The sequence below is a fragment of the Pseudocercospora fijiensis genome (genome assembly GCF_000340215.1).
Source record: "Pseudocercospora fijiensis CIRAD86 unplaced genomic scaffold MYCFIscaffold_3, whole genome shotgun sequence".
NCBI lineage: Eukaryota > Fungi > Ascomycota > Dothideomycetes > Mycosphaerellales > Mycosphaerellaceae > Pseudocercospora > Pseudocercospora fijiensis.
This window is the reverse complement of record NW_006921534.1, coordinates 5252967-5278833: the sequence shown is the minus strand read 5'-3', so window position 1 is coordinate 5278833 and position 25867 is coordinate 5252967. Positions and strand designations below refer to the sequence as shown.

At 44.4% G+C, this 25867-nt stretch overlaps 2 protein-coding genes across 2 annotated transcripts; one reads left to right on the top strand and one right to left on the bottom strand.

The window, feature by feature from the left end:
* Positions 1 to 432: 432 nt before the first annotated feature.
* On the top strand, positions 433 to 24528 carry MYCFIDRAFT_173829 (uncharacterized protein; the record flags this gene model as incomplete). The annotated part of the gene is made up of 23 exons (XM_007927276.1): positions 433 to 443; positions 472 to 493; positions 8356 to 8366; positions 18052 to 18691; positions 18715 to 18830; positions 18863 to 19188; positions 19212 to 19274; positions 19301 to 22462; positions 22501 to 22557; positions 22613 to 22764; positions 22794 to 22976; positions 23015 to 23210; positions 23239 to 23544; positions 23574 to 23605; positions 23633 to 23668; positions 23696 to 23750; positions 23779 to 23830; positions 23857 to 23874; positions 23935 to 23991; positions 24020 to 24034; positions 24066 to 24332; positions 24358 to 24405; positions 24474 to 24528. The coding sequence occupies 23 exons, from the start codon at positions 433 to 435 to the stop codon at positions 24526 to 24528; spliced, it is 5880 nt and encodes a 1959-aa protein (XP_007925467.1).
* Positions 24470 to 25800, bottom strand: MYCFIDRAFT_41491 (glycoside hydrolase family 105 protein; the record flags this gene model as incomplete). Its single annotated transcript, XM_007926016.1, has 2 exons — positions 24470 to 24580; positions 24646 to 25800. The coding sequence occupies 2 exons, from the start codon at positions 25798 to 25800 to the stop codon at positions 24470 to 24472; spliced, it is 1266 nt and encodes a 421-aa protein (XP_007924207.1).
* Between the last annotated feature and the right edge of the window lie 67 nt (positions 25801 to 25867).

Genomic DNA, 25867 nt, shown 5'->3' with positions numbered 1-25867 from the left:
TGTAGTTGTGGGATCTCTTCGCACAGTGCAAAAATGTATGGCTGCCTAACCTTTTGCCACGCCATGCCGGTAGATACATCTTCGGCGACGGAACATGAGGCGGCTGCCGGCGCATCGCGATACCTTTTGTGGGTTTGACATACGGTCATCTGGTGGTGGTGCGCAAACAGGCGAACCATAGTGACGTGTAGCTGTCTGTCATGATCAGAATGTGGGATATATCTGAGGCTTAGAACAGGGGGGTTCCATGGTCGGTCGGGTGCTGCTCTTCGCTTTTTGCCACATTTTCATTACTGTATGAGCCTGGCTTGTTTGCGAGCTGGGAACATTATTGAATAGGTATGCTTGGATGTGTGGTACGTTATCTCTCTCTGGGAAGGAAGGTGGATTTATCGTGTATGTCAGGAGTTTTAGTAAAACCTAAATAGAGTCATGAGCACAGCGTTTTACTAGTGATTACTAGGCAATAAGCCACCCGCAATCCTCCAGTTTAGTGGCGTTTAGAACCGCTCGGCGTAGTAACGAATTAGGTTAAGAAGGGCGCCTCTCTCGAGCCTATCGGTAAAGCGGCTATTTAACTATTTAACTACTATAGAAGCAGCAATTTTATAGTAGAAGAGACTATTATAGAAGCAGCCATTTTATAGTAGAAGAGACTATTATTATTACTATATAATTACCGCCTTCTACGACTATATCGGAAAGCCTAGCTATACTAATTACTATCTCTTCGACCTTATTATTACTTAGTACGTTGTCTACGAGCGGTTAACTTACTAGCGGTTAACTAACTAGCGGTTAACTAGCGGTTACTATGTGTTCTTATACCTCTTATCTCTCGTCTAACTCGCTCGTTGCTAGGTAGGTTATTAGCGGCGTCGTCTTCTAAGTCGTCTATTATCTAACTAGTTAGTCGCCTAGCCGCTCGTTTGTAATCCTTATCTCGTATATAGCTTATTATCGTATCTATAGTATACTAGTCTACGTTATAGAAGATAAGAAGCTCCTCGAAGAACGAGAGGCTAGAATCGGTAAAGCAACGGTCGTTTATAGTAATACCGTTAATCTCGCGAATACTATATATAAAGACCTATAATAGCTTACCCTAATTCTATTAGCTAGTTAAATAGTAAGTGCCTAGCGGCGTAGGTAGACCTCGTACTAGTAGTGTATTACCTCCTATTAAATCTACCTCTTTAACGTCGTCTAAATCGAGCGGTTATAAAAACTATATATCTAGTATTGTCTCGCGGCGCGGTAGATTAAAAGAGGTTGTCTCGCGGCGCGGTATATTAAAGGAGGGCGGTAGAAGGCGCGGAAATAGCCTCGGAGTAAGGTTACCTAGCGGAGGTAATAAGAATATAGGTTAGCGAATAGGTAACGACTAAACACGCTGTTTTAATAGTAACGGTCGCAGTATTATATTAGAATAGACGAGGTAGTATGTCTCCGGCGTTGTCGGTGTCGGTCGCAATTAAGCGCGAGTAGGTATCGCTAGTTTAGAAGGTAGTTAAGTTGTCTACTATCGCTCGGTCTTACCTATAAAATAGACCTCTTATAGGTTAGCGATAAAATAGTTAATATTTAGTACGTAGCAACTGTCCGAGAAGTCCTTAACCTTCTATATATAGAAGGCGTAGAATGCGTCCTTTATAGTGCTATCGATAGAAGAGTCGTCCTTAATCCGCTAGTACTTAAGATTTAGTGTTTCTACCGCCTCCTTAAAGTAGCCTCGAAGATCTCTTAAAAGAGGTGTTTATACTAGGGCAACAGCGTCTTCTTTATAACCTTCGATTACGAGTTATTAAGTGTCGAGAGCGCGCTAGTATTCGTAAGCAAATATAACATTGTTATAGATCTAATTAGTTAGAGTCCTTATATAATCTTAGAGCGACGCTAAGACTAGTAGGCTAAGCTATCGCTCTATCTTACTAGGAGCGATAGGAGCGGTCGAGAGCGATAGCGTCGCTTACGTCGCTTACAACTATAGACAAGATATCTCCTTTGTATTTAGGAACGCCGGAATGCCCTTATAGCTCGAGGCGTTTAACTTATATTACCTACTTACTAATTAGAATTACCTTTGTACTAATTATTCTGTCTCTGCCTCCCGCTTATATTAGCCTCTCTAAAGAAGCCTCGGCTTGCACGTAATAAGAAGTTACTTAACGATCTGTCGCGAGTAACCGTAACACTTTAAACGCCCTTAGGATAAGTGCCTTATTATAAGTCGGAAGGGGAACTCCCGCCCCTAGCGAGACAGGTAGTACTCGACGTACTACCTCTAGTACTAGCAATGCACTAGGAACCTATACCAGAAACGATTCTCTTAAGATCGGAAAGCTAGACTTTTATTATAGCGACCGAGACAAGTTCGATACCTAGGTTAGCTAGATAGATATATATTTTATATTTAACTAGGTTTAAGATAACTTAAAGCTAGTCTTCGCAACGACGTTTATACGAGGTAGGGCTTAGCATTAGGTTAAACTATTTCTTAGGACCTATCTAGATAGCAACGGGACCGACAATTCGGATAGAATCTTCGCAAGCTACGAAAATCTTAAGCATACGATAAAGAAGGTCTTTAGATCTTCTAACGAAGTTGCTACCGCAGTTAGGGTTATCTAACACTTAACTTAGAAGGGGTTATATGCCGATTACGCCGCTAAATTTTAGGAATACGCCTAACTTATAGATTAGGACGACGAAGCTCTTATAATAATATATCGGCGAGGTCTTAAGGATAACGTTAAAGACGAGCTTATACGCGATAGTAGAAAAATAGATAATATAGGAATATTAGTTAAGATTACGATCGATCTTAACGATAGGCTCTACGAACGAGCTTTAGAACGACGTTACGATTCTAAGACTTCTAGAAAAGCTAGTTATACTCCTAGATACGATAATAGACGAAACTATAGTACCTACGATAAACTAAAGGGGAACAACTACTACGGTACGCAACTAATAGAGCTAGACGCTACCTAGAAGGGTCGAGCAATTAAAGGAAGAAAAGGTAAGAGTTCGCCTAAGAAAGTAGGAAGATTAACTTGCTATACGTATAGCAAGGAAGGCTATATAGTACGGAACTACCGCGGCAAGAATATAGTGCGACGCGAATAGTTTAATATAATACAACGAAAGGACTCGGGTAGAGAAGGCTACCGAATAGTAGTAGAGCTATACTCTATTAATAACGCGCCGAGGACCTACGTAGAGGTCGTAAAGAAAGAGCTACGACAAATCTGTATAATAGTACGACGATAAGAACCCGTATATAGAACCCTTTACTAGAGATTCTGTTACGACGACTAATACCAAATTCATTATTCTACTAAAGTAGAAGTAGGATTCTTCCCTTAGATTAGGCGACTTGTACGAGAAGATACGAAATCCTAGTTAAAAGAAGAAACGATTAATAAATCTTGCTTAGATACCGACGATAAAGAAAACCGAGATCCGGAAGCTTTATTCCCTCCCGGGGAGGAGTTAGGAGCTATCCTAGAAGTACCGGAGTCCTCTTAGTAAGAGGAGGAACAGTAAGAAGATTTAGAAGGAAGTCTAGATACCGAGGAAGAAACTAGGAATAAAGAAAGTAAAGACGAATTCGGGATTAACGACGATACGATCCTTACGTTTATAATAGATGTACCTATAGTAGCGCGAACAATCGCCTTACATCTAGTACGCAAATACAAGGAAATGTTTCTAAAGGTTAACAAATAACAGAAGGTCGATCCTATCTAATTTAATTATTTCTAGATAAGCTTATAGGCAAAATTCTAGAATTACCCCCGGATACCTATAGACTATACGTACTATAACTTCATTACGGAGCGAGTACCGATAGGAAGTATAATTACGCCCTATAGATACGTTCTACCCGACGAAAGGACGATTATTACTTAAGATATACGTTAGACGGTCTAGCGATTAAATTAGCAATACCGAAAGGCTATAGCAGCGTAGGGACGGGATATATATAACGATACCCTCGAGGAAAAATTATATACCGAAGAAGTACGAACGGTAGGACTACGGATCCGTAACTAGTTAGAACAACGTTAGGCTACTAATTAGTCGGGAAACGGACTAACTCTCTAGATTAGAGCGTTCTAAGAGAGTTCTTTAATACCGAAAGCGCTTAAGCATTAATAGCAGTCTTCCGCACAAAAGTTATCGTTAACGGGCACCCGACGAGTATATTAATAGATTCCGGAGCGAGCGGGAACTTTGCCTCCGAATTATTCGTTAAAAGCCGAGGGATCGTAACCCGAAGTAGAAGAGAAGGAGCGTATAAACTTATAGTAGTAGATAGGTCACCGCTACCTAGTATAGAACGAGAAACGATACCGTTACTACTAGCTATCTAGTGGCACTACGAGGAGATTGTCTTAGATATTACTAACATAGCTAGTTATAATATTGTATTAGGCATACCTTAGTTAAGAAAGCATAACCTAGTCGTAAACTAGAGAAAAGGAGTACTTATATTTAAGGAATGCGACTATATAATCGGCATTCAACCTATATAGCGGCAGCGTTCGTAGGCAGATAAGATTAACAAACGTAGGGCGACTCGTAAGACGTTTACGTCGATAGGAATTACGGAGAACCGTATTTAACCCGGATCGACACCACCGTTAGGTTAGGAGGGTTATAATAATAATTACGGGAAGGATAGAAGTTATACGCTATCGAAGAATAAAACTAGAATCTCGGACCTAGATATTCCTAAAGAGTATAGTAAGTAGAAGCGACTCTTTAAAGAGGAGAGAGGCAAGGCAGCCTTACCTAAACACTAACTATAGGATTATAAGATATACTTACAGCCTAGGAAAGAGCCTCTATAGGGACCCTTATACGCAATGTCTAAGAAAGAGCTTAAAACCCTAGACAAGTAGCTAAAAGAGAAATTAGAAAAAGGCTAGATACGGAAGTCGACATCCTCGGTAGCCTTACTAGTAATATTCGTTCCGAAAGCCGGATTAGACGAAGGACGGCTAGTAGTCGATTTTAGACGACTTAACGACATTATAATTAAGAATCGGTACCTACTACCGAACATCGAAGAAATATAAGACCGATTAACTAGATTAGACTAGTATACGAAGATTGACCTACGCGATGCGTTTTACGCAATACGTATAGTAGCTAGATACGAATAGATAACAGCATTCCGAACAAGATATAGGCTTTACGAATTCTTAGTTATACCTATAGGACTTACAAATGCCCTAGCGTTATATTAAGACCTTGTAAACGAAGTCCTCCGAGACCTTCTAGACGTATGCGTTATCGTATATATAGACGATATCTTAGTCTATACTAAGGGAGCTCTCGCGGACTATATACGAATAGTATAGGACGTCTTTAAACGATTTACTTAAGTAGGATTTAAGACTATACCTAAGAAATGCGAATTCTATAAGAAGGAAGTTAAATTCCTAGGATTTATTATTAGTACTATAGGAATTAGGATCGATCTAGAAAAAACCAAGTTAATACAGGAATAGCTAACGCCTATATACGTTAAAGACGTATAATCATTCCTAGGATTAGCTAACTATAATAGAAAATTCATCGAGGGCTACTCTAAGACAGCGGCACCCCTTACGGAGCTTATAAAGAAAGACAAGAAATAGAACTAGAGTACGAAGGAAGACGAAGCGTTTAGGTAGCTAAAGAAGCAATGCGTTTCTACGCTAACGCTACGATTATTCGATAGGAATAAGGCGGTCTAGATAGAAATAGACGCGTCGGATAGGGCTATAGGAGCATGCCTTATATAGGAGTATAACGGGAAACGATACCCGGTAGCCTATTACTCGAGAAAGATATTACCCGCGGAACAGAACTACGATATCTATAATAAGGAGCTACTTACAATAGTTGCATTACTATAATACTAGCGAGTATACGCGGAAGGAGTACTAAGTCTTACGATTCTTTCTGATTATAAGAATCTAACTTACTTTACTACGACTAAAGTACTAACCCGAAGACAGGCCCGCTAGTCGGAGCTACTAGGACAGTACAAGTTCGAAATCCGCTATACCCTAGGACGCGAGAACGGACGAGCCGACGCACTAAGCCGCCGTAGCGACTATATAGAGGGTTACGAACTAGTATAGTAGCAGATATTAAAAGCAAACTAAGACGGAAGCCTTAGTGCTAATATAAAAGAATTCAACTATATTATACGAGTTCTTTAGGATATAGAAGAATAGTTTCTAATCGAATATAGGAAATACTAAGTACCTAAGGAACGAGTTACAGAGTGTATACGACAATACTACGACGGACTAGAAAATAGACACCCTAGAGTTTTAAAAACAATAGAACTAGTTAAGCGAAGCTTCGGATTCCTATATATACGACAACGAGTTCTAGAATATATTAAGAAATGTCTACAATGTTAGCGTAACAAGGCTAATAGACACGCTAGATATAGACACATCTAATTTAGGACGCTACTAGATAAACTATAGGACGAAGTTACAATAGACTTTATTACGAAACTACCGAAGTCTAAGGATCCGGTTATAGGACATAGCTACGATATAATACTTGTTATAGTCGATAGGCTTACGAAATATATATACTTCATTCCTGCTAACGAAGCAAGTACGGCAGAGCAACTCGGATACCTCGTACTAGATAGACTTATACGATACTACGGATTTCTAAAGACCTATATTACGGATAGAGACAAGCTCTTTATATTAAACTACTAGAAGACGCTTATAGCGACACTTAGAATTAAGTATAAGCTATTAACGGCATACTATCTATAGATAGACGGCTAAACGGAAGTTAAGAATCAGGCCTTAGAGGTATACTTACGGTACTACGTCAATTACGTATAAAACAATTAGGTATCGCTATTGCCTATAGCACAACTTGTACTAAACAACCAATAATCTAAGACTACGAAAGAGACACTATTCTTTGTTAGGACCAAAGAGGTTATACGTAATTGGCATATAACTAGGCTCGAGTAAAGCTAGGGTCTCGATGCCTTAGGCAGGGCTTAGCGCTTAGCGTTAGGCCAACTAGCCTGCCTTCCTCCCTCTCCTCTTAGATCTTTATCGAATACTACCTATACCTACGACTACCCTATCTACCTGCTAACATACCCTTCTTATATAGTATTCGATCTACCCTTTAAGGGCAGCAGCTAGATAGTTCTTATTTCAAGCTTTTAGCGGTATAGCTACGAACAAGACTAATCTAACTATATTGCGCCCGAAGAACGGGACCTATACGTACTATTCTATCGAGACAACCGTACTAATTATTAAGCGAGGCCTTCTATACGGCCTATTACACTAAGTCAATCGTACTAGACTAATATCTACTAATTCCGCTATATCCGCATCTTAGAGGCTAATAATACATTATTAGTGTTACCCCCTATTACAATAGCCGGCTTATTACGAAGCAACAACAACTGTGCTACCGCTAGCAGCGCTAGCAATAACAACGCTAGTAGCACAGTGCCTACTACTAAAGTGCCTACTAAAGCACCTACTAAGGTGCCTCCTACCGAAGAGCCTACTATAGGACCTGCTAAAGAAGAACTTGCAATTCTAGGTAACGACCTAGAATTGCCTATCGACGACATTCTTAATAATATTATCAACCGTCGATATAGCTAGCTAGCCTTTAGTCCCTAACTAGTAGCGAGACTTTAAGAAGCTACCTAAAATAGGCTTACTGCCTTGCGTTAAGAACAACAGCTAAAGGATAATCTTCTCGAGATTCGCCGCCTCTAGGAATCTCTAACAACTACTGCTAAGCTAACAGTAGGACCTTCTTTACTACCTATCTAAAAGAAGGATGCTAAACTTAAGGACTATACCGTATTTAATAGCTCTAGTCGAAAGCAGTACAACGACTACATTCGTAACTATAAACTCAACTAGCGCAATGCACTAAGAGCGCTACTAGACGACTATTCCTTAGTCGTATACGCTATACAGTATATTAATAGCGACCTAAAGCGTATATAGGATAACTATTTCGACTCCCTTAATAACTAGACTGCTGTTTAGTAGCAAACCTATAAAACTATTATGCTAGATACCCTTAGAAACCCTATACTAAGGCAATAACATACTTAGGACCTGTATCTTCGAGCTAAATAGAAGACTAATTAATCGGCTCGCTTATTTGAAGCCTATTTAAAGACCCTCGAGGATGACCTTCCGCCTAAGACTAATTCTATATAGATCTCGGAAATACGCCTAAAACTTAGATAGGAACTTATCCTCGAATTAGACCGTCGCCGCGTATTCGAACAAGCTAACCTAACACGTATTTAATTCATAGTCGAAGTGGAAATAGCCGAACGAGCTGTCTAGCTCTAATAACGACTAGAATTAAGGATCCGACTAGCTAGTACTAACCGTAGCAATCGTAGTAGCCGCGGAGGAAACTAAGGTTCCTACTAAGACAACAATACTAATAGTAGGAATAGTAACAACGACCGTAGAAGGGGCCGTAGCCGGCGACTATATAGAGGAGGCCGCGATAGGGGCCGTAGAAGGGGCTCGTATCCCTATAATGCTAACCGCTCGGCTAACAATAGCAACAACAGCTACGGCAACCTACTAACCGGATTGAAGTGCTTTAATTGTAATAGCACTAGCTATCTACTAGGCTAATGCGACAAACCTAAGAACTAGGCCCGAATTAACCGTGCTTCCGCTAAGTATAGGAAACACCTTTTAGCCGCTAATGCTACCCTAGTCGGCTCTTTTAATTAGTCGAAAAAAGAGTAAGCGCTGCACTAACTATTAGCCTTGTGCGGCGTAAGACTATCGACATTGTGCTAGCTATTATACGTACCTGTCTTATATCTAGGCCCGACACTAACTATAAGGCAAAGGTTATACTAGACCCCGGAAATTCAGTTAGCGCCCTTATTAGCTATCGCCTAGCTAAGCAATTAGACCTTCGACAACTGCCGAGGACTAACCTGCCAACCCTTACTTAGTTTAATAACGCTCGGCACTTGACCTATAGAGCCTACTATATTCCTATAGTTCTAAAAGACGACCTCGGAAATGAACGCCTACTAAACTTTACTATCTACGCGGTAGATATAGACAGCCTCCTATCCGACATTGTTATTAGCAACCCTGTTCTTAAGTACTATGCTATAGTTATAGACTTAGGCAGTTAACAATAGCGATTTAGAATCGCTAGGAAAGAGGACATTAAACATATTAATGTTAGCGAGTGCCCTAACGATATTAGGGTCCTATTTATTAGCAACCTGACACCTGCCTTAGCTAATCCGACTACCGACCTACTCGGTAGTAACGACGATAAACCTATGCCCCCTAATAATCCTAATTAGCTTGCTCGTATACTAGAGCCTATCCGAGAGACCTATATTAATATGTTTAAATACTACCTAGTATCGACATTGCCTATGTTTAAAGAGACGGATTATAAGATTAACATTATAGAGGGCAAAGAGGTTCCTTTTAGCCCCCTCTACAATCTTAGTAAGCGAGAGCTTACTATGTTACGTAAGTACCTAGAGGAAAACCTAGCTAATAGTCGAATTCGGTATAGTAACAGCCCTGCTAGTATACTAATCCTGTTTGTTCTAAAGAAGGATAGTAGCCTACGGTTATGCGTTAATTACCGTAGGCTTAACGCTATTACTATTAAAGACCGCTGTCTACTCCCCCTTATTAATAAGACCCTCGATCGCCTTTCTAAGGCTTACTACTATACTATACTAGACATTAAGGATGCGTACTACCGTATCCGCATTCGTAAGGGTAACGAATAGAAAACAGCCTTCTATACTCGCTATAGCTATTTCGAATACTTAGTTATGCTATTTAGCCTAGCTAATGCCCCTATAACATTCTAGTCCTATATTAATCGAGCCCTTTTAGGACTATTAGACTATCTCTGTATAGTTTACCTAAATAACATCCTAGTTTACATATATTTACCTAATATTATAGAACACTAGGCCGCAGTACGCAAGGTCCTCGACCGCCTACGAGCCTATAGACTATATTGCAAACCTTCTAAATGCACCTTTGCTACTAAGGAGGTGTCCTTCCTTAGCTTCCTCGTATTAACTAAGGGTGTTAAGGCTAATCCTAATCGGATTAAAACTATTACTAAATAGCCTATTCCTACGTTAATTAAGGAACTGCAGTCGTTCCTCGGCTTCGCTAATTTCTATCGTCGCTTTATTAAGGGCTATTTACGGCATATAATGCCCCTAACTAAGCTTACTAAAACTAAGGCCAACCTAACTAGAGAGTTCAAATAGACTAATAGAGCACAAGCCGCTTTTAACGGCCTAAAGCAACGCTTTACTAATGTCCCCTTATTATACTATTTCGTGCTAAGCAAGCAGATCCGAATTAAGACTAACGCTTTACAGTTCGCTATATCGGCTATTATATTATAGCAATCAGATAATAACTATTACTAGCACCCGATTGCCTTCTTTTTACGAAAGATAATCGATATAGAACGTCGATATAAGACCTACGAGTAAGAGCTCTTAGCAATCGTAGAGGCCTTTAAGTATTAGCGCTACTATCTTAATAGTGCTTAGTACACAATTTAGGTCTATACAGACTATAACAACCTACGTAGTATTACTAAGGTTACAAGGGTTATAGGTCGATAGGCTAGATAGGCCGTCTACCTCGCTAGGTTTGATTTTAATATGTTATACCGGCTAGGCGTAAGTAACCCTGCCGATAGCCTATCGAGGCGACCTAATTACGATAGCGAGACCTAATATATTAATTCTTTATTTCCAACCCTGTAGTATAAGATTGCTATAGCCCGTGTTGTTAATAAGCAAGCGCAGGATAAGCGGACTTCCGGACTCCGCGGCGGCAACAAATACTATAGCGGAGTTGTCGTTCTTCTAGTGTACGTTAGAAAGGACGTAGATCGCTTAAGCTATAATAACTCGATTAAAGACATTGCTATCTATAGTAATAGCCTATATAGCGACAGTACTACAGAAGAGGTTGCAGTAGTTCCGGCTGCTAGTGCTATTAGATGCATATAATACGTACCTCGTTTAATAGCGAGGGTGCTATTAAATAACCTTACAAATAGGGATAGTTAATCGTTTATAGATAAGCTGTTACGTACTTAGTAGAGGGACGCCTTTACTATCGAGCGTATTAATAGGCTTATAAGTAGACGGGCGACTCGATCTAGCAAGAGTAATAGTTAGTCGATCGACGATAAAGGTTACTTAAAGTTTAAGGGTAGGTACTATATCCCCGCTAAACAATCGATTAGATAAGAGCTTTTAAAGAGGCACTATAATAGTAAACTCGCTAGTTACTATAGTATAGAGAGGTCGCACGAGTTACTATCGCGTATATACTACTAGCTAAATAGTAAGCAGTATATAAAGGAGTATATACAGACCTGTGCAGTATGCTAGCGAGTTAAAGCACTAAAGCACTTACTATTTAGCGAGTTGGCTTTACTCCCTGTTCTAAAGAAGCCTTTTGCAGAGCTTATAATAGACTTTATTATAGGTCTTCCCCCTACTAAGCGAAGGGGAAGCAAAGACGTCTTTAACGCTATACTAGTTATTATAGACCGATTTACTAAGGGTGCTCGTTACATTCCTGCTCGAAAGGATTGGACTGCTATTAATATAGCTAAAGCCCTATAGAACAACATCTTCTGCAGCTATTAGGGGACCCCTAAGGGGATAGTCTCCGATAGGGGCTCGATATTTATATCGCACTATTAGAGCGAATTATGCCTATAGCTAAGACTGAAGCATCGGCTATTAACAGCCTTCTATCTATAGACTAACGGTCAAACAGAGAGGCAAAATGCCACGCTATAGTAGTAACTGTATAGCTACATTAATAAAGACCCTAATAGATAGGTTAACCTTCTATAACTAGCCGAATTCGTATATAATAATAGTATATATTTATTAACTAAGGTCTTACCCTATATAGCTATAATAGGCTAGAACGCTGCTATGCTATAAGACCCCCTATCGCTCGAGGCCGAGCGTAAGGAAAGGGAAGCGCGTTAAGTACCCGAAATACTAGCGGCTATTAAGAGGGTTTAGAAGATGCAAGAAATCTATACTAAGATAGCCGAGAAGTTGACAAAGGCTTAAGAGTACTAAAAGACCTACTACGACAAGCACTATACGCTAAGGACCTTTAAATAAGGCGATATAGTTATACTAAGTACTAAGAACCTCCGCATCCGCAAGCACCTATTACCTAACGGCAAAACAAGGCCTAAGCTCGCACTAAGATACATTAGTCTATTCCGTATTCGAGAAGTTAAGGGCTCCTCTATATAGGCCTATTAGTTGTAGCTTCCTCCTTATTACACTATCTATAATACCTTCTATATATCCCTCCTTAAGCTATATTACCTACGCGAGGGGGATAAAGCCCCTACTAAACACGAAGACATACTAGCGGATAGTAAAGAGCTGTAGTTTATAGAACGTATTCTAAAGCACCGGACTAGGCAAGGCAAGAAGGAGTACCTATTAAGATAGCAAGGCTATTCACCTAAATAGGACTTATAGGAAGCTAAAGGTTCCTTTAAGGATATAACTAAGTTGTTAGATAAGTATTAGACTAGTATAAAGAATAAGAAGAAGGCTAAGGGCCTATAATGTCGCCTAGGAATAATACTATCCCCGGGGTGCTATTAGCTAACTAATTAGAGACAAGCAATTATTAGCAACAAAGGACAATAAGACTATACTAGGCGTACTACGACGCGTTAATTAATCAATCGCATGCTCTTTTAAGGGCTCTACCTCTTTACTAATGCGCCCTATAAGGCCCTTCTCCTAGTATTTAAGTCCCCCTCTTATTCCTTTATTCTATTAAAACCTAAGGCCTAGGCGGTCGATAGAGGCAGCGCGCGCGCGTAGACGAATAGTATTAGTAATAATAATAGTGACGACGGCGTTACGCTTGCGCTAAAGGGCGACACAGCCGGCGCGGCTATATTAGTAACAGTATTACGGAGTGTGTTATTAGTCGACGAAGGAAATCGAAAGCAAGGTAAAGTTAGCGCTAAGACGACTAGCGCCGCTATTATTAACATTACTTGCTATTGTTACTATACCTACGGACACAACCTTACCTGCACTACGAGCCTAAGGCACCTTTAATTAAAACTTTAATCAAAACTTTAAGCCGCCTAAAAGATTAAGCGACTAATAGACTAACTAAGGGCAAAACTATAGAGCTAAGCTAGCCGGGGTCGATCTTGCGGACAATAGGTTACTCCTCGATCTATCTAATCCTTTAAGCGAGGCGAACCTCTACTACTACACTTATAATAGCCTTTACCTATAGAAACTAGAAGAACTAAGTTTTTTGAAAAGATATAATTAGTTAACACTTAAAGGCTGCTAAACCTAACTAATTAGGGCTAGTAAAACTACGACAGTAAATAATAGCCCTCGTAACAATAAGAACAACCCTCGGAACGGACAAACCCTCGGAAGCGGACATTGCTAGGTCTTTTAAGAGTAGACGCAAAGAACTCGGTACGACATTACTTAGAACGGAGGCAGGGCTATAATACCTCGTACGTCTACCTATTATAGTAGGGAAGACGCGCTCGTATTGTAATTAGTCGATAGTCTCTAATTCTTATAGTTATATATTACTTTATTATATATAAGGATAGCGTAGTTAGAGTTAGACATTGTGTTATATTAGAGGTAAGGTTTGACATAGTTACATAATCGGTAATTGTGTGTTTAATTTAGCGCGGACTAAGAAGCTTACTAGACCTGCTAAGTTAGCAGCGACAGAGGTTGAGAATAGAATATAGACCGGCTACGAGGGCGCGGCCTTTAGAAGGGAAGCGTATATTAGGACCAAAGAGGTTACACGTAATTAGTATATAACTAGGCTCGAGTAAAGCTAGGGTCTCGATGCCTTAGGCAGGGCTTAGCGCTTAGCGTTAGGCTAACTAGCCTGCCTTCCTCCCTCTCCTCTTAGATCTTTATCGAATACTACCTGTACCTACGACTACCCTATCTACCTGCTAATATACCCTTCTTACATTCTTCGCTAATTTTAGGAAACATCCGTAGCTATTCGGGGAACAGTATTTATAGCATCTATACGCGGATAAAGCGATAGTCGCTTTAGAAGACTTAAAGCAGGTATATAAAGAATTGCAAAGGGCAATTGCCGAGTCTTAAGAAAAGATTATAGGACTATATAATACTAAACGAAAAATAGCACCTTAGCTAAAAAAGGGGGATAAGGTCTACCTCCTAATAAAGAATCTAAAAACCCGGAGATCGACTAAGAAACTAGACTACGTTAAAGTCGGGCCATTTTTGATTAATAAGCCTAAAGGACTAGTTAATTACCGACTTAAACTACCGGACGACGCGAAAATCTACCTAGTATTTCATATCTCTATACTAGAACCTATAGACGCCGAAACACCGTATTAAGAAACATTTCACTTCTAACCTAAGGAAGAAAATAAGTTTAAAGTCGAGGAAATCCTAGATTAGCAAGGTTAGAAATACCTTATTAAATAGAAAGGATACCTACATTTAGAAAACACCTAGGAACTAAAAGAAAACCTATAGAACTATTAGTAGATAATTAAAAAATATCAAAACCGGACAAAAAAGAAATAACTAGTATAAGAATTAAACCTACGACCTCTTAGACCCTATCGATTATAGCGCCTTAGAGTTCTTAACGACCTAGGGCAGTATAGCTCGAGGAGCGGGGACTCTAATAGCGTACCTAGCAACTATGTCTTTTATAGCTAAGAATTATACTACTAGACTAACTAGCTAGAAGATAAAATAGATAGGAAACATTAAAAATATATACCTTTAGGACACTAGACTCTCGGCACTCCTACTAGGGATTTTAGAGATAGGCTAGGATGTCCTATCTAGACGACTCTAGTTATAAGGCGATATCTATAATCGGCTATCTAGGGGAAACGGCTCGTTAGTAGGCAACGAGAATATTATCGGCTCTATAGGCGAAGAGCCTAGCTCTCTTTCGAGCTCCTCCGCCTATTAAATAGAGGCTTCCTCTGCCTTAAGAGCTTGTATCTCCTAATCCTCCTTTATACGCAGCGACTTACGTAAGCGACGGACCTTTACGCGATACTCGAAAAGCTTCCGCGTAAGGAGGTCCTCCTCCTCTTCGGCCGCTTCGAGATCTTTAGCTATCTTTAGGCGCGCCTTCCGGATTTTTTTATACTCTATACGAGTAACTTATATATTATAGGACTAGCCGTATAGGGCGCACTCGGAGTAGCGACGGGAACGAAGATCGACTTTATAGGGTTTACCGGCCTATTCGTAATAAAAGTAGCGGATCGGTATTTCGAGGCAGTCGGCGAGGATATTATTTACGATATTTTCCTTACGCTAGCGAGAAGACAAATCCTTAGATAACTTTAGTATAATAAAGAAGTTAGAATTAGAAAGTCCCGGAATAAGGGACTATTCCGCTTAAGGAGGGGGATAGTATTACGGATCTAATTAGTTAGAGTCCTTATATAATCTTAGAGCGACGCTAAGACTAGTAGGCTAAGCTATCGCTCTATCTTACTAGGAGCGATAGGAGCGGTCGAGAGCGATAGCGTCGCTTACGTCGCTTACGACTATAGACAAGATATCTCCTTTATATTTAGGAACGCCGGAATGCCCTTATAGCTCGAGGCGTTTAACTTATATTACCTACTTACTAATTAGAATTACCTTTATACTAATTATTCTGTCTCTGCCTCCCGCTTATATTAGCCTCTCTAAAGAAGCCTCGGCTTGCACGTAATAAGAAGTTACTTAACGATCTGTCGCGAGTAACCGTAACAAACATTTAGGCCTAGAAACAGCTCGATATATCGACGTTGTTATAGCTCGCTAATCTCGAGTCTATTAAACAGGTAGTTACGTAGAATATAGTAACAAGGTAGGCGAGTTTGAAACTAGGCGAGGCAGTTGTAGCGAGCCGGTATTATATAGTTATAACTACGTAGTATGCCCTTATATATAGGTACTGCCTTAGCCTCTATTTTAATAGCAATATCTACCTGTTCTCGAATATAATCCTAAGTAGCTAGTAGCTACAGTGTCTCGAAGCCTAGAAGGCCCTTATAGTACTAATATTGTGTGCGTTTGCCGAGCCTATAACTAGCTAGCTATGCCTTATAAGCCTACCTATCGTCGACCTTAAGAACCTCGATAATAGTACTATATAGTATATAGAATACTAGGTTGCGCTTATTGCGGTTATACTTAATAGTATAGTAATAGCCCTCTAAGGGCGAGGTAGTCCTTATTTGTAGCAATAATAGGCTATAGAGCCGTACCTAAGTTGCCTATTTCCGTAAAGTTTAGCTATTCTAATTATAGCGTATATATTAGACCTTGTCCTGCTATCCTGTAGGCTTATACTCTTGTAACTACTCTTAAATCTATACTATATCGGTACTAACGTCGCCTGCGCTACGTACGTAGTAGATTAAGTAGTAAAACCGCTTAACAATCTCTAGAAATTAGGCCTCTAGAAACGAGCGAAGGAAGGTCTCTTTAACGTGCTGCTAGCAGAGGTAAATTCGTACCTCGTTATCCTTCTACGAGAGGGCAATAGCCGCCTATTCTAAGGCCGAGTCGTCGACTATAGCCGCAATAGGCTTCTATAGTAGTAACTATACCTTAATAGCTCGAAGTCCGGCTTCTACGAGCTTAGCTTTCTACGATTCTAGCAATAGGTAGCCTGCTAGTAGCTAATAACCTAACGCATTACGAACATAGATAGTAAAAAGGTTCTAACTAAGGTCGGTAGTCTTATAAGTCGCGTCTAGCAAGAACAACTGTATAGTATATAAGTTAGTAATGTTTTAAATTTTTAAAGTTAGTAGTAGGAACTATAGAACGCAAGCTTTAGAAGCTTAGTTATACGCCTACTTTCTATACTACTACTACTACTAATAACAACACTTATATCTCCTGCCTCGGTATTTAATAACTCTCGTTACTACTCGCTCTAAAAGACAATACTACGCTCTATCTTGCCCTTTAGCATCTTCGATATAACCTAGAAATAGAGCTCTTTGCCGTCTATATTATTACAAATACCCTTAAGCGCGATAGCAAGGTCGTCTAGCTAGATACTCGTATTTCTACGGTTACTAGTACGAGCCTTCCTTAGGTTAGGCCTAATCTTTAACTACGCTACAATACTAGCCTTTAGATACTACCCGCTAATCTTACTAAACTCGTCCTTTAATAGCCCCCTTTTAACGAATTCTAGCACCTTAGCAACGTTAAAAGCGCGCTATTCTATTAATTCCTCGAGGAGGACTTTTAGAGCGTTACTTACTAACCGAATATCTATATATCTTAGGTCGTAGCAATATAGGTTATTACTAATCGCTAAAGGGTCGCTTCTATAGCGGCGGACACTAATTTTATATAGATTAGTCGCTCTACTCCGATAATGCGATATAACGACTACTATAGCGTTATACGGCTCTTTATTATATTTAGCCTTACGAATGCCCTCTCCTAGTAACCTATTCCGCTACTAATCGCGCCTATAACGATAATACTAGTACGACCGCTGCTCTAATCTATCCTTCGTTCTTAGCGACTTTAACTCCTTATATATATTGCTTATATAGCCTTTTAGTACCTCGAAGCGCTTAGGCTCGAACGTTAATCTATACGAAGGGATATTAAATAGCTACTCTCGGATATCGATAATATCGTATAGTATATAGTCTAGCCTAAATAGCGGCACTAGTTTAGTTAATATAGGCGGTATAGTAACAATAGTAAACTAATTGTGCTATTTGAACTATTAGAAAGAGCTTAATCTATATATAAGAAATAGCTATAGAGATAAGGTTAGAATCGGAGGTATAACCGAGAAGGTTAACCCGGTACTAGAATAGGAAAAGCACCGTCGATTACTAGGCAAACCATACTAAGTCAGTAGATAACGCCCTCCGGAAGTAAACCACTGTTGCAAACAGTGGTACGCTAAATTTCCTGACATACAAGAATTGCTGGAAGGTGTTTCTGTGCGAAGTACCGCCCGCTGATCAATTGTACCTAATACGGTATGTGCGGAAGGAGACCAGGATTCGTTTTTGTGCTTTGGGCTTCAACTTCGTAGCGCGTAGCCTTGCTGGGAGCGCCTCGTCATTCCAAATTTCGGCCGCCGCGGTCCCGCCTGCTGTTGATGTTAACGTTACACCACTGGCACGTGTTAAGGTGTGGTGGGTGCTCCGCGGATGGGGTTGCAAGGCAAGGGAGGCAGGCTTTTTGCAGAGAGACTCTGAGAGAGGCACTGTTGCATTCGTTGCATTACATGTTCTACAAACTCTACAGGTAGTGGGCGCAACTGACATCATCCGACAAGGGTGGGGGGGCTTCCGCAACGCCTCGCGCCGCGCCGTGCCGCGCCCAGTCTTCATCCTGTGCTCTTGGCTCGTCGTGCATGATCGTGCGTTATCAGCAGGCTCTTCGGCTGTGAGACGCGGACTCCGCTGCGGCCTGGCACTGCACTGCACTGCACTGCACGTTGACCGACCAGCGGCATTGGAATTTGGGGGACAGATCGCATCGTCGAGAGAACTGGCCTGGCCACAGCACAGCCTGGAGATTGGAGAAGTGCAAGTACACACAGAACACAGGCAGAACAGATCGCGTGCCATTACGTAGAGCTGCTGAAGCGAGGCGCATGGTGGAGGGTCAACTCCTCCGACTCCAACAGCACAGGCGCAGGCGCAGGCGCAGGCCCAGGCCCACCGTCACACGCACCTGAGTCTTCCATTCTCTCAGCCTGAGCCTGACATCCATCCATACCACACTCCTACCTGCATCTCCCATACATACGAACACGCACGCCCACGCCGACGCGCGCATCGAAGCGAAGCGAAGCGAAGCCGAAGCCTTGCAAGGCCGCTGCAGCTGCAGGGCAGGCCAGGGCAGGGCTGGTCCATATATCTGCCTTTTAGCTTCCGTGCCTTCGATCGCGTCGACGCCCTGTCAGAAATGTGTACAGGGTAAATGCCAGATCCAGAACGACCAACTTGCACGGCCAGCCCGCGAAACTCTAGGTAAGCTCCACTCTCTACAACCAAAATGGACGTTGGGCACGAAGGGAAGTCCCTGCGAAATCAGACTCGAGCGGCTGCTGTGCTGGCGAGGCAGTCTGCTGCCACCACGCCGACCGCACATCTGCCAGAGCCGCGTGAATGCGAGCGGAGGCCGTCGCAGACTCCCTCCTCGTCCGTGCCCACACCGAGCCTGAGAGTGCAATCTGCTATCGCGCCACCCTGCTGCTGCGAACCCAACGTTGCACAGCGTCGCCCATCCGCCGCCCGCCCGCCTGCCTGCGAAAGAAACATGTGCTGACCACACACACCATGGAGCAGACCAAGACCTCCTCATATACCGGCGCCAGCCTCAAACGACCGCGCCCGCGTTCCTCCATCTCCTTGGGCTCCTCGTCGATCCTCGTCCCTCGAGTCAAGCCGATCGCCGAACTCACCATGTCCTACAACCACCGGCCGCTGTCGCCAGGTGGCAGGCGCCTCCAGAATTCCGCTCGCCTGTCCGACAACACCTTGAACGATTCTTCCCACTACCCCCAGCGACATAACTCCTATGCCTCGCCAAGAACCAGCACCAGCGGTGTTATCCCCATCTCCACCCAGACATTCATCAATGTCCCTCCACCTCAGAATCCTCGACCAGTCCTGCAATACGATTCCTACTCGGGCAGACCACGACGCTCGTCACTCGTCGATACTTCCCGAGCCTCTGCTGCAAGTGCCATTGCCAGTACAACTCAGCTGCCCTCTCGGAGCAGACCGACAATCATTCAGCAGGACATTGGTCGTCCAGCCAGCCCCACCAAGATCAGCACACGCGACACGAAGGACTACTATGTCACGCCAGTATCGTCACAGGAGCCTCGTACAACCATGACCACCCACAAGAAACTCTACAGCGTTGATGGAGACGGCAGCGCCAAGCTTGTGGCTGACGTCAATATCCCTGTTGAGGCAGGAGGAAATCGACATCACAAACGAAGAGAAAGCGTCGAGCGAGGTGGCTATAGATCGGTAGGAGTGGAGCAGCAGCGGGACCGTGGAAGGGTCGGCCGGAGCTACCATACGAACGGTACCCACAACCGCCCACGAGATAAGAGCATTGACGACGAGGATGCATATTCGTACACAGACGCTGCAGGCATGTATCGCGACACCGAACCAAGATGGAGAGATGTCCGACCAAGACGAGGCAGTGTCGACCGTGGAGGTGCCACAAGTCGCGAGCGTCCTGTGAGCCTTCTTGACCCAACTTTCGGACAGCGGCAGCCTGCCAAGGATGCCGGCCCTCCGCCAAGCACCCGAGGCTGGGACCGGGTAAACGACCACCTTGGAAGGACGAGTAGCGTGAGAGAGCAGCCGCGTGTTGCGCAATCACCCACGCGTGGCAGAGCCTACACGGAGTACAATGACCCCAGAGACTCGTACTATGTGCCGCCAAGAACCAATTCCTCGGACCGCAGGACCACTGTGCATCAGCCTTATGATGCTTATGAATACGACCGGGAGCCAAGACGGACCGAGCGTCGCCACAGCATCACTCGTGACGGCAATAGGCTAGACAGAAGTGTGGAACGACGAGGCTTTGGAATTGCCCCCGCAGCTGCCGCCGTTGCTGGAATTGCTGCGGCAGGCGCTTACCGTGAAGGAAGCCAGACCAGAGCTGCACGAGGCGATGGTCGAGGAAGTGATGAGAGCTTCGAACGACCTCAATACCGGGACTCGGGCTACCCACCTTCGGAACCACATCGACGAGACGCCGCTCCTGAGCTGCATCAACATGACTATCAACGACTCGAGCAGGAAAAGAGAGATCGCGAATATGCTCAAAGGATCCAAGCGGAAGAACGTGATCGTCAACGTGAGCGAGAGCTGCGTGATGCTCAACCTAGGCGAGACGATCGTGGCTATGACCGAGACTACGAGAGGGAACGAGATCGCGCTCGAGACCGGGAGTATGAGCGCGATAGGGAACGCGAGAGAGAGCGCGCCCGACAGATGGAAGCACCGTCTGATCGTGATAGGGATCGAGAGCGGGACCGCGATCGTGAGCGACACCATGAACGCAGAGGCACTGATCGTGGCGAGCATGGTCGTAAAGAGAACAGTCCTCGCCAAAGCGGTGAAGCTCTCAACTCCAAGACTGGACTCTCTCAGGCAGCCACAGGAGGTCTTGCGGGCGCTGCTGCGGCATTTGGTCTCACAGGTCTGCTCAACAAGGTCTCTGACAAGCGCGACAAGGACAAGGAGCGAGACGACGAAAAGGACAGGGAGCGTGAACGTGAACGTGAACGACATGAGCGTCGCCGTGATGAAGAGCGCGAGCGCGAACAGGAACGAGACCGAGACCGAGAGCGCGAGCGGAGGCCTGCCAGCGATGAGCCACCTCACGAACGACAACAAGACCGTGATCGCGAAAAGCAAGACAAAGGCCTGGGCTTTGCGTTTGAAGCCCCACCTGATCCACCAAGAAGCGCACCTCCTATGGACCTCCGACCACCCACAAATCCGGAATGGCAGCAAGAGCGCCCTCAACCGCCTCGAACCGAGGAGCGTGTGCCAGATCGCTCATACGACAGAGGATCTGACCGTGCTTCCGAGCGACCGGTCGAAAGAGCCCCAGAGCATGTCCCAGAACCTTACCAAGATCGACAAGCTCCGACTGGCAATCAAGAACGCCCTGCTCCACGCGAGCGTGAAACTCAGTACGACAGCCAGGCGACAGCTCAGATGCCCGCCCTCCCTGTCGATCCTGATGAGGATTATCGCCGCCGAATGGAGCAGATTCAGCGCGAATTAGGACGCACGGGAGAATCATCTCAGAACTCAGACTCCGATCCTGATCGTGAACGTCGCCGGCGCGAGCGGGAGCAGCGTCGACGTGAACAGCGAGAGAGTCGCGGCGGTGCTGCTCCACCGGCTCAGATGCCTACCATGCCAGGAGCGTTCATCGATGACTTGTCATCGACGGTCACCGGTACCACAGCATCTGAGAGCACTGTCGTAGGCGGCGACCGTGACCTCCGCAGGAAGCCAAGCATTCTTGACGGCCCCATGACGAACGAGTCCGCGCAGATTATTGACAACAGCATGAGCGACAAGCGCGAGAATCGTGTGCGCATCGTCGATCCACCTACTGCAGAAGAGGAAGAAAGGAGGCCCAAGGGTATCCTGAAGAAGCCAACCGAGAAGTTCCCGGAGCACCCTGACGCTATCCGCGAAGGTGTTGCACCGCTCAAAGATGTAAGTTCTTCGCTGGAAACCATTCCACTTTTCCATGCTGATCGAAATAGGCCACGAAGAAGGGAATACCGCCAGGTGCTCGGTGGACCAAGATTGATCGCCGCTTGGTGAACCCTGAAGCCCTAGAAGCATCTCATGAACGTTTCGAAGAGCGCCTTGACTGCGTCATCGTGCTGCGTGTCTTGACGAAGGAGGAAATTCAAAAGCTCGCTGACAAGACGCGAGAAATAAGAGGTAAATGACCCCAGTCTTCTTTTGGAATTTGTTCTCTCTCCCTACAAGAATTATGCGGAACCAGTCCAGACCAATCCTGCATGGATGGGGCATCAAGGACTGATCGTGCCCAAAAGGCAGCAAGATCATCAACAATGCACCTTCAACAGGGTCGGAGCGCAAGGCCATCACAGCTAAAGAGTCCCCCGACGGACCTGCAGCTGAAAGCGCAACCACCACAAGCTCAGCGACAGTCACCACACCTCATCCACGATGAGCGCATTGACACCAACGCACAACCAAGCCTAGAAGAGGCGCGCCTGGATCAAGAGCAGTGGGGGGGCTCGAGAGCGTGGCTTTCACAACAAGCGTCACCGCTGCGCGTGAACGTCGAATTAGTTGAGGCAATTTTATAATGTAGTCACTAACGCAATATGCTCAATCAACAGACAAGCGATATGACGAAGATCGAAAAGCAAAACGAAGCACTCGCAATCGCGACCGATCCGAGCGAGACGAGTACGAATATAGCGATAGCGAGGACGAGTTCAAGTCCAGACCACCCAAACTGCTGGAGGCACCTTCAACTGCGGGCGCCAATCAAGCAGATTTTATCCGTGAGAACGAGCGAAGACATGGCGAAAGAGAAGCCATGCCGTACAATATGTCAGGTGGCCTCGGGGCCAGAGATGATCGCAGCAGAGAAGAATCACGATCGAGATATTAAAGGAAGCATCAAGACTGTTCGCTACAGCCACGGCGTTGGGATGAAATTCTGGCATACGAAAGCCGAGCTGACATCCGGTTCTGGCTATGAGGATGAGAAGAGAGAAGAAGGTCATGAGGATTTCGATTCGAGCGAGCAAGACATTCCCATTATCGATACCAATATTTTGTTTCTTTCGATCGTCACCTTTGCTGGTAGACTACTACTTCAATACCAGCTGACCTGTGTCACATGATCGTTGCTTCATGCGGAGCTATCACGCAAACTTTATGCATTCGAGCCCAAGTTTTGCGGCGGACTACATGCAACTAGATGACGCTTACAGTACCGGCCTGTACCTTGCTGCTAGTGTTGCCGCCTTACCAGCAGGCATAGCTCTTGCTGGAGACGAGATCGAAGGATTGCTTTGGAAACATGTGTCCTGGTTTATGTGCAGGAACATGAATGATACTGACGAGACCATGCCATTGAGGAAAATCTGGGTTTGTTGCTGAGATGTCGCCTCATTCGGTGGCCGGCTTTTTGAGGGTTTGAAGCGAAGCCTCACTTATGAAGTCCACTTCTTGGCGAGCGATCACTTCTACTAGCTAGCGACGGAGCCGGACCGGAGCTAGATCCACCTCACCGCTGGTTTATAAGCGAGCATTTCCGTCTTACGGCGTCATCGGGCTGTGATCGGACCTTATGTGCATACTGTAGTTCTGTGCTAACAAGGTGTCTAATAACTGCCAGAATACCGTGGAAGATCTCCTCCCCTTTACTGTACCGTCATCTTCAGAGGTCGTAGATTCCCATCCGTCTACCGGCTTCTCTTGACCTTCTTGCTCTCGGCTGTTGTCCCTTGGCTATCGCGGGAAAGCAGAATGAACGTCAGCATGCAAGACCTTCGGCACAAGAACCGGAACACGCTTCTTCTCTTCTTGCTCTGCTGTTGTTACTCGGCTATCGCAGAAAAGCAGAATCCAGGATGCAAGTCCATCAGCACAAGAACCGGAACACGCTTCTTCTCTTTGTGAAGCAAAATCGATCATCGTTAGAAAAGGGACCAAGGTTTTCAGACGTGAGAATGATGCTATGGAAACAACGTCAGTCACTTGCAATAACAGTATTCTTTCGATTGCATTGCGTATTTATTGCTTGCTTGCAGTATCAGTAATAAGAGAGACCGTGACTGCAAAGCTTTTCAACTTCGAGACTGGCAAGTATAAACGCGCTTGTTCCGATCAAAGCGTTCAATGCCGTTGGCCTGGTGACGTAGTACTATATATGTAAAAGCAACAGGTCAGTCCATCAGTCCTGAATCCAGGGTTCAAGTATTGACTTACGGAATAGTCAACATTACCACTCAGCGTACACACAACGCTTGTGCCGTTGTAGCTCAAAGTGCCGTTGCGATTTTCAATCAAGAAATTTTGCCGAGCAGTCTGGAACATCCCGACGCCAGTGATCTGCGCTCGCAGCTTCAGCTCAAGGTCATCTAGCAAGCCTAATCTGGCTCCTCGCAGGAGGGAGTATGCAGTCATGACTGTAGCACTGGCCTCGATGAAGTTCTTTGTCCCGTTGAAACTGGCTCCGGGATGGTCCACGACTTGCCAGACGCCATAGCTGCCCTCGATCTGTAGGCTACGATCTGAGGCTATGAGTTGGGCGCGAATGATATCTTTGAACAGTTTTCGAAGATGCTTCGACACCGCACTGCTGCTGCTTTGGTGGAGAAGGAACTCAAGGCTGTTGACAAGGCCGAGGGTGTACCATGCCAATGCGCGACCCCAGACGACTGGACTGGCTCCGGTTCCTGGATCAGCCCAAGCATGGTTTTTACTGGCATCGTAACCATGAACCAGAAGGCCATCGTCGCGTTTCGTGATGTTGTGGAGTATTAGGAATTGATCGAGTGCGCCGCTCGCGGAAAGCAGCTCGGCATCAGAGGTTTGGTTCGTTGCTTGGGACAAAACAGCAAAAGGTGCGTAAGAGAACATCCCATCAAGATAGCTCAGATTATGGTATGCCGAGATGTTATTGACATTGTTGTAATACCAGAGGCCACCATTGGCATTTCGGGGCTGGTTCAACACGGAGGTTTGTAGTGCCCCAATCGCCGGGACGTAAGACTCATTCTTGAATTCCTGATACTGTAGGATCATGGAAGTACCGACACTTAGGCGATCAAGGGGAAATTCGATATCTCGGGTCGCATTGGCGAGATTCTCAATGGCACTCGATGTGCTCATATCCAGCAGCTTGGACCACCTTTGCCGCTGAGCTTCGTCGTCGGACCGCGCAATGCTGTTTCGGAGCGCTTGCTGGAAAATTCCCAGCTCAATCATGCCCAGTGCGCCACTTCCAGCTTGAAGGCCTTGATCGCGACCAATGTTGCTTTCTAGCATCTTGAATGCTAGTCCAGTGGTGTTCGGAGGACATTCTAGTCGCTGAGATTGGCAGTTCGCCAGGAGCCAGAATAGCGTGAGGGCGAACAGCATCCCGGCGCCAGAGACGGCCATGGTGAAAGCAAATGTGTGAATCGTGAATGTGTGAATCGTGGAAGTG